This window comes from Suncus etruscus, chromosome X (genome assembly GCF_024139225.1).
Source record: "Suncus etruscus isolate mSunEtr1 chromosome X, mSunEtr1.pri.cur, whole genome shotgun sequence".
NCBI classification, from domain to species: Eukaryota; Metazoa; Chordata; class Mammalia; order Eulipotyphla; family Soricidae; genus Suncus; species Suncus etruscus.
The window spans coordinates 88,854,478-88,868,203 of record NC_064868.1 but is presented as its reverse complement, the minus strand read 5'-3'; the positions used below and the strand labels follow the sequence as shown (position 1 = coordinate 88,868,203).

Genomic DNA, 13,726 nt, shown 5'->3' with positions numbered 1-13,726 from the left:
GGAAAATAAGGATGAGGTGAGGAAGGCACTATCTAAATTTAGGCTTAAACACAAAGGAGAGTCACACCCTTAGACCTTTAGAGATGGAAGAAAACTCTCTATGAGCTTAACCTGAACTCTGCATAACAAGAGGCCCACAAAAGCAAAGTCTTTGTCACCAGTTGATGAAGCAAGTATAGTCCAGGCCCATAACCTACAATTTAGTAAATTTTATCTAGGATTTGCCTTCAGGTGTCTCAAAAAATTGCTAATATATAGCAGTTTTTAAAGTATCATTGTCAGTGATGACTTCCATGTAAATAAGAAGAAATGAAGAGCAATAGAAGAAGTAGAAACCAATCTTTTTGTTGCATTCCAACACAATGTTAAAATTGAAGAGAGATTTAAAACCATGATAGGTGTGTTAAAAAACAAATACCAGTAGTCCAATACAACTTTATATTAGATATTGAAATATATGGCACTTCATAATGCAGGTGGTTAGTATAATTATATACACATCATAAAAAGGAATATGTGGGAAAATAGGACTTGAGAGATTATAGAAATAGTACAGTGGTTAGGGTACTTGCCTTTCAATGTTTCTAACCTAGGTTCGATCCCTAGCACTATACATACTTTCCTGTGTCCCACCAGGATTGATTCCCCAGTGCAGACAGGAGTAAGCCATGAGTACTACAAGGTATGCCCTTCAGTGACCCCAGATAAAAAAAAAGAATAGGACTTCATAAAACGAGAAGAAAAACAGAAAATCTTTATGAGTAATTTCTAACATTAAAAACTGAGAAATATTCTCAGACCAGTGTGAATAAAAACTAAAGGAAAGTGTCCAGAAACATAGTAAAGGCATTAAGGCATTTTTATGAAGTGCAGCTGAGCCCTGATTAATACCTAGCACCACACACATTCTTTGAGCACAGCTAGGAGTGACCTTTGAGCACAGAGTCAGGAGCAGCATTTACGAACTGCTCGTGCAGACTCAAACCCAGAAGAAAAAAAAGACAAAGAAGAATAGGAAGGAAAAGAAAGAAGATGAAGACGGTGGTTTGAATTAGTCTTTCTAATACTTCTCAACATTTTACTAACCAAGGCCAACTTACGGTTAGTAAGGCCTTCTTACTATCTTATGGGCTTCCCCCCTTATGCAATTATGCCCCATTTACATGATTTTTCTCTTGTGGCCCCTTTAGGGTCGCCTAATGGCGTATAGAAAGCCAGTCATATAGTCTCTGTTCTAGTAAAGCTGGTTTTGAACAATTCTAGCACAGCATAAGAAAAAGTTGTAGGAAAGCACATAGAGGAAGACTCAGTGCCTGGGAATAGGAAATGTCATGCAATTTCTCAAGAGGAAGTAGAAACAAAGGAGCTCAGAAATTACCCCTTAAGTGCTGAAGCAATAGTACAGCAACAAGGGTATGTGCCTTACATACGGCTGACCCAAGATCAAGCCCCGGCAGCCCAGATAGTCCCCAAAGACCAACCAGATATGATCCGTGAAAAAAAGCCAGGAATAAGCCCTGAAAACTACTGAATTTGCTCTATCTCCAAAAAAATTATATTCCTGATTGAACTGGTGAGCACTATTGGCTTGAGAGAGTTCCTAGGCCACCTCATTGAAGTCACTGGGCAACTGAAGTTTCAAGTTCAGTGTCAAAATTTTCACACCATCCTCCCTAGACAATCAAGATCCTCAATTATTTTTAGCTTTAGAGCCTTATCTTACTTTGGTCTTACAAATCCACTGCTTCAGACACCCTGGCCTCTTCACAGAATATCCCCTGCATGTTCTCATCTTCCCTTTCATAGATGCCATTCTCGCCACTCATATGCACACATAGAAACCATATAAACTTCCCTGCAGATGCTTCCAGACCTAACATGACCCCATCCATTATTCAAGGTCCAGTGCAAAATATATTTGCATTATATCTGTCTGAAATCTGCTAGGGTTAATCCTTTCTGTCAATGGCTGGTGAATCCGTCCTATGATATGAAGATAGTCTCAGCCTCTGCTCCCAAGGACCAGTTCTTTATTACTGATACTCAACTGAATTCTCTCCTCCCATCTCTTGATCTCTTCATCACCATGAATGAAAGGCTCTAGTTTTGCTCATATTAATATCTCTTTCAGAAACTCAGTTGGGGCATCTTTATATAGTATATGGAGACACTAAAGTTAGAGGAGGAAACAAAGAAGTATAATAAGAAAAATTTCAATATCAATGAAACCAAAAATTTGCAAAAGTGAGTGGGAAAATACAAATAAAAAGCCATTCCTCTAGTAACAAATGGTCAAAGACACTGGAACCTGAGAACTGGTTTACAGAACTGGGCCAACCAAGGGGAGTGAGGGGAAAGAGTTTTGAGAGCAACAAAAAGTGTTTACTCAAAAGAAGGCATGAGGGGCCGGCGAGGTGGCGCTAGAGGTAAGCGCTAGCCAAGGAAGGACCGCAGTTTGATCCCCTGGCGTCCCATATGGTCCCCCAAGCCAGGGGGAAATTTCTGAGCGCTTAGTCAGGAGTAACCCCTGAGCAACAAATAGGTGTGGCCCGAAAAAAAAAAGAAGGCATGGTACTGGAAAATTTCATGTGAGAATTTATGCAAAATTCTATGCAAAATTTATGCAACAATTTTATGCACCCTACCATTAATAGTAGTAACAATTGGGTTCCTTTTACTGAATTCTTTTTAATAAACTTGAATTGAGATTCTGTAGTTTACAATGTTATTAAAATAATTTTGTATGCATAAAATTACTATACTACAAACATCACCAGCATACTCCCTTGACCAAGGACCCCAAAACTTCTCCATTCCAACCCCTGGAACTCAACCATATAAATCAGTTCTCCCACTATGTTGCCTTTGAATCTTTGTTACTACTTTCTTGGATAATTTTAAGTCCCACATATGCAAAAGATCATTCTGCAGCTATCCCTTTTTCTCTGACAGACTTCACTCAGTTCGATATCTTCTAGTTTCATTCATGTTGCCTCCTATTGCATGCTTTTGTTCTCTATTAATGTAAATAATGGTTCTGAAAAGTTATTTAGAAGTACAACCACAGGGGTGATGGACAGGTAGAAGACACAACTATTTCTGTACCATGTAGAAGTGATGCATATGATAAGCAAGAGAGTCTCATGTATCCCTGAAAGTGTTGGTTCTTTTAGTGGTGTCCTCATTCATTACCAAAAGATGGGAAGCAAAAATGGATATATATTATAATAAGCCTCTATTGATAGGAATGGAAAATATAATCAATTTCAGATATGCATCAAGTGAAAACTGGTTGACCTGTGTTGCACTCAGCAGCTGGATAGCCTTCTGTTCTGTGAAGGTGCTGCTCCTGTGATTTGTGTAGTTGTTCAAACACATCTTACAAATAGAAAGTTCCCATAATTCCCTGCAAGTAATCAGAGGGACTTATGCTACCTAGCTCATAATAAATAAAGCTAATTACACTAATAACATTCACACATAGGATATAAACCAAAAGAGACATCATAGTGGGTTATAACTTCTCAGCTGCTTGACAAAACTAGCCACAAAATAAGCTACAGCCAAATATCATCATTCATAATAAATTCCATTAAAATTCTCTAAGAGGGCCTACTTTCAAGGCAATTGGAATTTTAGATATCCCTAGGTCATAGCCAAGATCAACTTTCTAAGCAAATCTTCCTTAAGGGTGATGATAGTCTACACATCAATATTGTATTTATGAAAGCTTGGGGAAACAGGCACTTAATACATGGCAATGATCCATTCATTTGCATGCAATTATTTACTTATTAAACAATCTAAGTAACAAACTGTACCAAAATGCAAAGCTATCTACACCAGCCAAATTGATCTTAATGAAAAAATAAACAAAAACATCTGTAATGAAATCACGTATAAAACTGCATTTATTAACAAATTCATTTTCTAATAGAACACCATCTGCAAGAAACCCTTTATATCAGTTTCACTTGATATAAATAGGCCTTTGACTGCTTGAGATGCAGTTCCCAGAAAAATTCCGATAAGCTCAGCTGCAGAAATCTTTTTTCTTAGTCCCTTTGCATGTTAAACATTTTTGTACTGTTTTTGGAATAAACAATTACATTATGATTTAACAAAAAGGTGACCTTTAATAATAAAGTTGGTTAGACTGCTAGTAACCTTATGGTTGTGATAAAAATTCTAAGGACCATGGACACATGTCAAGGATAAGAAAACGCTAATTTTCCCATAACATTTTTTTTTTGGTTTTGGGTCAACCTGGCAGTGCTCAGGGGCTACTCCTGGCTCTACACTCAGAAAATCATTCCTGGCAGGCTCAGGGGAGCAGATGGGATGCCGGGGTTCGAACCACCATCCTTCTGCATGCAAGGCAAACTCCCAAGCTTAATGCTATCTCTCCAGTCCCCTACCCATAACATTTACCAGCATTAATATATACACAAATATTGGCACTTACACAATAAGATTCCAGTTAAGTAATAGTTTGCTTTGGTTAATTCACAAATGTAATCACACCTGATTATTTCTATCTTATAAAATCCTGTGTTTTTCTGGCCCTTGATCTCTCATCCTCCCTGCTCCTTACCACTGTACTTGACTAATGCACCTGTTGCTGGAGCCAGGGAAAAGCCCTGAGATTGCTCTATAGATATGCCTTTTTAGTGATAACTCAAAGTAATGCTACAACTCATCAAACATGGATACGTTGACTTGAAACCCAGAACCCAATGCCTGGAATTCTTGGCGCCAGGAACTGGGGCTAAATTTCCAGACTTGGTCAGAGTTTTAGCCACATAAATTCCATTAGGTTCAAAGCTTCATCATGATCCACCCTGTCTATATTTATGCCCCACATTTTAATATACACCCTTCTAAATTCTCTTTAGTTTCTCAGTTATTTTCCTCCTATTTGGGATGTCACATTACCCCTCCATATATATTTTCTTAACTTTATGGCCCTAAGCTCCTTATTAGTTCTCTTTCAAATCCTTCCTTGAGACCTATATTTTAAAATCAGTTCTTTCTTCACTAATTTCATCATGATTTTAACGCATCTGACCTTTTTTCATACTATGCTTGGCCAAAGTCATCTGTGCCATTATCAAGAGGCTGTGTGCACTTAGGTTGCTCCTTGAATAATCATCTCTAGTGTTAATGACAACTCAGACTCTCTTTGGAAACACTCATGTGTCAGAGCACTGAGTAAAAGTATGGAGTCATTTCTGAATCTGGGTCAGCCATGTTGTGAATGTAGAAAAAAGGGTTTACCATAGAGTAGATTTCACCAGGTCTCTGACCTGTCACTCTCCAAATGAGATAAGGACATAGGTTGATAGACCTCTTAATAGGCCAGTGCTATTTGCTGACCAGTCCTGCATGATGGCCCTGCTGTTTAAGGAAGAAACAATAGCAGATATCAGGGCAAGAAAAGGAGCAAGAACCAAATACTAGCCACCCTTTATACTCTTCATCATTCAAATAAGGTTTTGTATATGCTTTTTCATTATTATAACCTTGAGCTAAGTTATCCAATAGCAATCAGAATTAGGATCTCCAAAATTATCATTCAGGAGCAGAGCAGTATAAGACACAGACACTCAAAGCACAAATAAGGAACTATAACAGGGTGCTTTTCTAGTAGTAGTTGACCCTTGTTCATCTTATCTCATCAATATTATGGCTTAGGACATGTAGTCAAGTCACCATATTTAAAATCCATTCATTCAGCAAACATTTATTGAATACTTTCAACATGGCCAGACAATTATATAGGCACTCAGTATACAAAGAAGTATAAGACATTCCTTTCACCCAAAGAATTCACAGTCTAGTAAAGACAGAAATATAACTAACTACAACACAATAGAAATATGTGCCAGTCAAATATGTGCCAGTCATAGAAGGTATGAGAGGAGCTCAGAGGACATCATTTGTAATTAAGCCTGGTGGAATTGGGGAAACTTTCACAAAGAAAGTAACAACTGAGTAGATTTGAAGGAGAAATAGGGCTTTATCAGGAAGACTAAGGAGTGTAGGGAAAGACATTCTAGAAACTGGGGCACAGCAGGCACAAAAAGGAAAAGTTGTGTTTCAAAATATGGTATAATGGAAAAACAGGGTAAGCTGCACAAAACTGGGACTTCATCTGCTTATAGAAAAGTGGGGAAACATGAAGAAGAAAGAAACCTGAAAAAGACAGAAAAGAAAAAAAGAAGACATAAATGGATAATAAAATTTGAGAGTGAAGAGCTTTGACTATTGTACTAAGTCACTGAGACTTTCCTGGAAGTCATGTAAAGGCATGGAAGAATTCAAAGCATGGTCAGATCTACCCATGCCATGGTCCTGTATTGAGAATGGTTGAGAAGAGAGATGAGACTAGAAGCGGAGGAGGCCAGCTAGGAGGGGCAACAGAGTAGTCCAGATGAGAGATGCTTCAGGTGCTTGGAAGGCAGGAAGGGTAGGAGGTGAAAGATTGGAGAGGTGACAGAGGAAACTGGAAAAGATTGGATAAATAATGAACACAAAGCACAAACTCAGATCTGCAACAATCCAGACTGTCTGTGACTCCTATCTACAAAGAATGTCAACCTACTGTCTTCCTCTGAGTCTTTTCAAGTGTTTCATCAACAGTAACAGGAATTCAACCTAAAAGAAGTCATGTATTCCACTCAAGTGCTTGAAGTACAGTTGGCAATAGATTACAGAGTGGTGCCAAAGGGGTACCCAAAACATTCCACAACCCAGGGTCCAGAAGGCCTGAATTTATTCTTTTGAGATAAAACATAGGTTCCATCAGACATATTTTATAAGGCAAATGAAATGTGGGATCAATAGGTCATCTAATCATTCTACACCTCATGAGATGTTGGTTGAACATAATGCCTTTTTTGTCTTTGACAAGAGGAATTAAATAGTGTAATAAGTCTACAAGTATCTGTAGACAAAGTGATGCAGAAGAGAACATTGAGGGGATACATGAGATACCATCATAAAGATCTTGCCAAGGAATAATCCTGCCAGCATTCAAGAAACTAGGATTGCTAAAGGAAGCCTTCCACTACAAGTTCTAGCAAATCATGTTTGTGTATGATTGTATTTCAAGCAACTTCTGTGTGGCATGTTTATAGTATGCCACTGGCTAGTGAAGGCCAAAAGTAACTCCCAATGGTTCATGGGCCACAAAATGCTTCTGACCAATAAACATCTCCAGGTTTATCACTGTTATTTAGTTTTACTATAAAAATTCTCAGAAACTGTTTTCTAACACCAACATTCCATTCACTCTACTGAACTTGTCTTTAGTCATTCCAATTTATGCAGAGTGCTAATCAGTCAAGTCTCAAGTGACAGATCAAGACTCTGACTCTGACCTTGTGGAGGGCTCAAAACAGTCAATAAGAGCCATTTATGAACACGTAAATTCAGTACATAGAGCAGTGAAAAAATTAAAGCAAGAAAGAGACAAAACAAAACTTTAAAAATTACTTACTTCGTTTGTTTGGAGAACCGCAAACTTTGGCAGTTTTGTCTTTGCACTGGCAGCACTGGGTTTTCCATCCAAGAGTGATCCAAATGTCAGATTCCCAAAACTGTTCTCAAACTCAATAGACGGCTTCAGTGTTGGAGAAATGTCCGGGGCCTGGTCTTGGCCATCCATAGGTCTAACATACGCAGTTGGTTTTTGCTGCCCCATGCTAGTTTTGCAGTAGAGCCCTGTTGGAAAATTTTGAACCAAAAGACCACTGCTGGGAGCTAACAAGGAGGAGGCAACTAGGGGAGACCCAGGTGCTTGCACTGTAAATTCAGATTCTTCGGGTGAGTTGGACTGAAAGATTTCTTTGAAAGCTTCTGCTCCACTGGTCTTGAGAGCACCATCTTCCTTTGTAGATGGATTTGAATCTTGGACTGCTCCCACTTGAGATTGTTCTGCTGGGTAGACAAAGAAGTCTTCCAGTCTGGCTGGGGGCTGCTCCTGGGTAGATGTCTGCATTTTGTTTGGCGGAATACCAGCCTGGTTGGCTGATAGAACATTAGCATTATGATTATCTCGTGGCCACTCTGGTTTGGCTTTCCTGTTGCTGTGAATTAAAGTTGAATTCAGTATTACAACAGAAGGTGGAGGCATTGGTGCTGAAGAGGAGGAGTGAGTGTTGTCTTGGTGAGATGAGATCATTCGATTCTTTTGTTCTGGAAAAAAACTGGTTTCATTTTTGTTGACGGGAGTCTGGGGCACAGAATTCTTTGGGATTCCCACTAGATGATTCTGATTAGAATGGTTAGTTAGCAAATCCTTCATTTCATCATAATTTCCCAGCGTATTCTGGACTCGGTTGGCAAGGGCATCACCCTTGTTTGTCTAAAATAAGAAAAAGATGGGGGTGGGAGGAGAGAGAATAAATAAGTTTGTGTTTCATAGCATTAATGTTTCAAACAGATGTTCAGGGTACACTAGCATATAGGGTTCTTTAAATTTTCTCATACTGTCATATATTTTTATACCTTTCATGTGCAATGAAAGAAAGAAATCAATAACTCTATTAAAGGCACTTCTGAATGAGCTATATAATTGTCCTTTCTTTACTCCATGGTCTTTCCTTAGACATGCTCTTTGGAAGAAAGTTTTAAGTTACGGTGCTCATAATTTTTATTTTAGCAAAATAACTTAGTGTACATTCAATGAACTGAATTGTTACTTTCTACACTGTGATTAACAACTACTGCTTACTGATCATTGAAATTATAATGGAATGTCCCCTGCAATTTATTCTTGACATATCAGTCCTTTATGCCATATAATACCATAAAAAAGGATTAGCCCATTGGAGTAGAAAGTGAGTTAACTTGTGCTATCATGACTACATTTGGTTAGAAAAAGCATGGATTAAACAACATCTAATTGAGCTGATTTATGACTAAAGTGAATCTAATTCCTTCTAATCAAAGTAGTGTATGTATAAATTAGTGGTGTCTGCCTACATATTCTGGGGTAACTGTGTTTCCATATTGATGATTCATACGCCTTAATTTTCAAAGGATACAATTGTACATCAACAGTGACTCAAGCTATCCTGTGTCTTTGCAATGATTCAGAAAAAATCCATTCAAGAATTTAAACTGTTGCCTAAGTAAATCAAAACAAAGTCCAATGTTCCAAGTTATATTGGCAATTAAATCATTCTATGAGCAATCAACATTCAAGCTATACCATTCCCTGTAGGCTATACTAATGCAATTTAATGGCTGTTGATCGTCCACAAAATAATTAAGCTACTGAATGGATTTTGCTAAGATAGAACGCACAGTTTTTATAAGTAAAACCAATGGAGAGCTGTGTACTTGAAACTGCCACTGAACGTTCAGCTATTCATCTTCAAAAATGGCCTTTCAGCCTGGGATGTGTCTCAAGGGAGAGAGCACATGTCGTGCATATGCAAGGTATTGGGTCCAATTCCCTGCACCACACATTCAGCCTAGCACAGTAGGGAGTGTCTCCCAAATGATTTTTAATTCTTATCCTTTTTCTGTTAAAAGCTGTTACAAAGCAGTTTGCTGTGCTTGGAAAGGCAAGCCTTCTTTTTGCATTATCTTGGCTCAAGTAAAAACTGCTGGCATCCCCGGAGCCAATGGTAGCAGGGTCACTGTATGAGGAAACTAATCACCCTTTCAGCATCAGTGTGACCCAAGCCATGATTATACTCTATGCACTGGAGGTAAAGACCACCTCCCTGAGGCTAAACTCTCCACTGCAGCTAAATAACTCTCATCTAAGATTTCTTATACAACCTTGATGCAATACAGTCTCCCATACACACAGGGAGGTGATTTTTCCAAGTCTAGCATCTTAGTCTAAATCTGAGCAGTGTACTGTGTGCTGTTCTCTGTATGTGAAGATGAGAGAGAGTGCAAATGAATGATAGGTACGGTGCTGTGAATGAATAAAATCACCCAGGGAAAGAGAATGTAGAATGAGAAGATTGGACTTGGGAGAGAAAGAACCCTGAGGGATCTCAACTGTTAAGAAACTGGGAGAAGAAGAAAAACCAGCAAAGAACACCAAGAAAGAACACACAGAGAGAGAAATAAAACTGGGAAGCTTGGCCTTGCTATCAGCATAATCTCTATAGACTATACCATGCTCAATTTACAGTTAAATCATAACATTTCCAAAGACAAGATAGATGGAAAAATAAGACTTCAGATTAAAGAAAACTATGCCCTCTGTATCTATTATAAGAAATAAGGGGGATGGAAACATTTAGAAATTTTTTAAAATGTCAATTTTAGTTTCTCCTCTTAAAGAACATTTATATTGCATCATTTGTATCCTTGGTGCTGAAATAGTGATTAAACAATTAACATCCTATATACTCCTCAGCTGAGTAATCGCTCCATTTTCAGAAGCTTGAGAGGCCCATTTAATAGGGAGAGACAGACAGAAATCACTTTTATTCCATGAGAGTCCTTAAGTTTGTCGATTTTAATGACAGAAATTACTTTTCAGCTAAAGCAAGAATAAACTCTTTGTATATCGCCGTCTCCTGCAGCAGAGTTTCACAATGAGCCATTTGGGCAGCAGCCAAAACTAGTCCCTCTATTCAGTCCCTAAATTCAAAACAAAGAGATTCCATTGTGCTAAAGGTCCAGTAAGAATTTGATACAAGCTAAAATACTCACTGGGCTGTTCTGACCTCTCAAACAATTTTCCTCGTGGGTCAGATGATTGCCTAATGCTAAATAATAAATATCTGGCTAGTATCCAGGATTTGACTCCACAAGGGAAAAATAACATTTCATTTGCAATTTTACATGCCTTTATTTTATGTTGTTTAATTTAGTGGTTTAGGATATCCTTTGCATTTGACAAAGAAAATTCATTAGCTGCTGAATTTGTCCTTTTTGCCATTGCTACCAGGAAGCTCAAAACAAGCTCAATGTATTATACTCAAGTGAAATTTTATGAAAGTTTCCTTAAACAGGTGAACATAATCAGAATTTGGTCCTGAATTTTGATAAAGACCACTAAACTACCTCAAAGCCTAAGAAGTCATTCATTTTGCCTTTCAGGCTAAGGTCAACAGGACCCAAGAATCTCAAGGTCCATTTACTTGCAAGTAAGCTAGTCACATTCCTGTTCCTCTTTCAGCAGCAAATAAAAGGAACATGTTCATATTGTGTCTGTGGTGAAAACCTAGGTTTTCTTCATTTACATTTACTTAAGATCTGGATTTCTAATGCATGCCTAGATTTTCTTTTCAACTCTATGTTTTAAAATATGTTTGATTGTACCTGTCAATTGGTTCATGTCTTAAGTTGTGTTTACACAAATAAAATTAGAGAAAAATGGAATGGTCTCTAAATATACCTTTAAAACCAACCTCCCTTTCTACAGTCACTATAGACTACTCTCTTTTTTAGTGTATACAATAGCTAGGATTTTTTTGACTTGCTTAAAGCTATGAAATATTAAAGATCAGAAACCACATTTTTTTCATCTATATCTTCAAGACATCACAAGTCTCGTGCATATTAGGAACCCAACAAAAAGCTGTTGAATTGAACAGAATCATTATAGTTTATACTCAACTGATATCAAAATAAAATATTTGTAATGACTTAAATTAAAAGGCACATAAATAGAAAGAAAAAATTCTAACTAAACTGATTACAATGACTGATCATTAAGTTAAACTCTGAGCATCTTAGTAGCTAAGGCATAAAGGGAAAAATTAAAGGTTAGATTATTCTCCTTAATGAGTGAAAGCATATCCCAATTTATTGAAGGAAACAAAAGGCTACCAAAAACCACAACTGAAAAATAAATTCGTCTTACTGGCTCATTTACATGAAGTTACAACTTTTTATCAGCACCAATTTGACAGAAGATGCAAAAATGTTCTTCAAATGACTTTTACAGCCACTAAAATATTAAGAAATCTTCAATAAAGTAGAACTCAGGGAAAGAATTTTCTTCATATGCAGTGAAGGAACTAGGCTAATAGTTCCAGGTGTATGGCTTTCTTGTTTGCAGATGACATAGGGGTGGGGCTGTGATGACCTGGAAGAATTGCACGGTATCAACTCCCTTTTACTAGCTTCCTTACAGAGAAAGCAAAGGTCTCATTGAGGCAAGCTGCTGGAACTGCACAGTACATAAGATGAGGTTGAGTTCACTGGTGAGACCTTCTGAGTAGCTGATTGAAGGAGAGCATACTTCCTTAAAATATCTTTTACATAACAGATGTGATTTGTCTACAAATAAGAATTGCCATGATCATACATAAAAGAAATGCTGGTATACGCAATACACTTAAGTGGTTGGTTTGGGCACAGAGGCACAAAAAGACCAAGTCTCAACACAAAAACAAAAAGCCTCAAGAAGTCCATTATTCGACAATCTGCAAATAATTTAGATACAATCGAGGCTGTCAGAGTGAAGCTTTCTGCCTTCCCACCACTGAAGTGAGAAGCTGTCCACCATCTTTTCCACTTTGTAGGCCCGAGTTCTACTCAGAAAAACCAATGAAAATTCAATACATTTACATACACCGACATATGCATCCTTCTTATACAGCATGGCAACTTCGGTTTCACACTACATGTTCTCTTTCATTCTACAGAGCTTTAGAGAGCCTATGAATGAGTGAGGTACTCTTGGTAGTGTTAATTGCACAGGAAGGAAGGAAGGAAGGAAGGAAGAAAGGAAGGATGGAAGGAAGGAAGGAAGGAAGGAAGGAAGGAAGGAAGGAAGGAAGGAAGGAAGGGAGGGAGGAGGGAGGGGAGGGAGGGAGGGAGGGAGGGAGGGAGGGAGAGGGAGGGAGGGAGGGAGGAAGGGAGGGAGGGAGGAAGGGAGGAAAAGGGGAAGAGAGAAGGAAGGAAGAAGAAAGGAAGAAAGAAAGAAAAAAGAGAGAAAGAAAGAACGAAAGAAAAAGAACGAACGAAAGAAAAAGAAAGGAGAAAGAGTAAGAAAGAAAGAAAGAAAGAAAGAAAGAAGGAAAGGAAGGAAGGAAGGAAGGAAGGAAGGAAGGAAGGAAGGAAGGAAGGAAGAAAGAAAGAAAGAAAGAAAAGAAAGAAAGAAAGAAAGAAAAGAAAGAAAGAAAGAAAGAAAGAAAGAAAGAAAGAAAGAAAGAAAGAAAGAAAGAAAGAAAGAAAGAAAGAAAGAAAGAAAGAAAGAAAGAAAGAAAGAAAGAAAGAAAGAAAAAGAAAAAATAATTTGCTCTTTCAATCAATTATAGGTTTCTTTCAGTTTGGCCAATTCTGTATTTCCCATCCTAGTTAATTGGTTGATGCCTTAAATGTAACCTTTGCAATCATTTTTTTTTCTACAGAATCGCGATTTTTCTATCATCAAGGAAATGCATTTCCCAGTGTTTTCAGGCAGAAATTACACATCTAGTTTGTGGCTCATGACTAATAGAGCACTCCTTCATTTAAGCTTTTTGCCTCTTATTTTTCCAGGAAATGCAAGCTGCCTCAGTTTGCATCTAATGCTAGTTACAAATCAGTACAATTTCATGACAAGACTAATGTGTGTGAGGCCATTGTGCCAGAGTATTTCTTTTTAATAAAAGCTGCAAAGTAATTTAAGTTTAGAGGCTCTCCCTCCCTTTTATTTCACCGTGGCTAATGTATGTGATTTAGTGGTTCTTTTTTTATAATTCCAATATTTTTGCAGTTAATCTCTCTAAGCTATAAGTTGCTCTTTCTTTCTTTGGCC

At 37.8% G+C, this 13,726-nt stretch overlaps 1 protein-coding gene across 1 annotated transcript in view; it reads right to left on the bottom strand.

Moving 5' to 3' along the window:
- AFF2 (ALF transcription elongation factor 2) overlaps nt 1–13,726 on the bottom strand; it is a 593,967-nt gene that overhangs the window by 394,818 nt on the left and 185,423 nt on the right. The window contains exon 3 of the mRNA XM_049767468.1: nt 7,502–8,368. Coding sequence (XP_049623425.1) covers nt 7,502–8,368 — 867 coding nt within the window. The remainder of the gene's footprint in view (nt 1–7,501; nt 8,369–13,726) is intronic.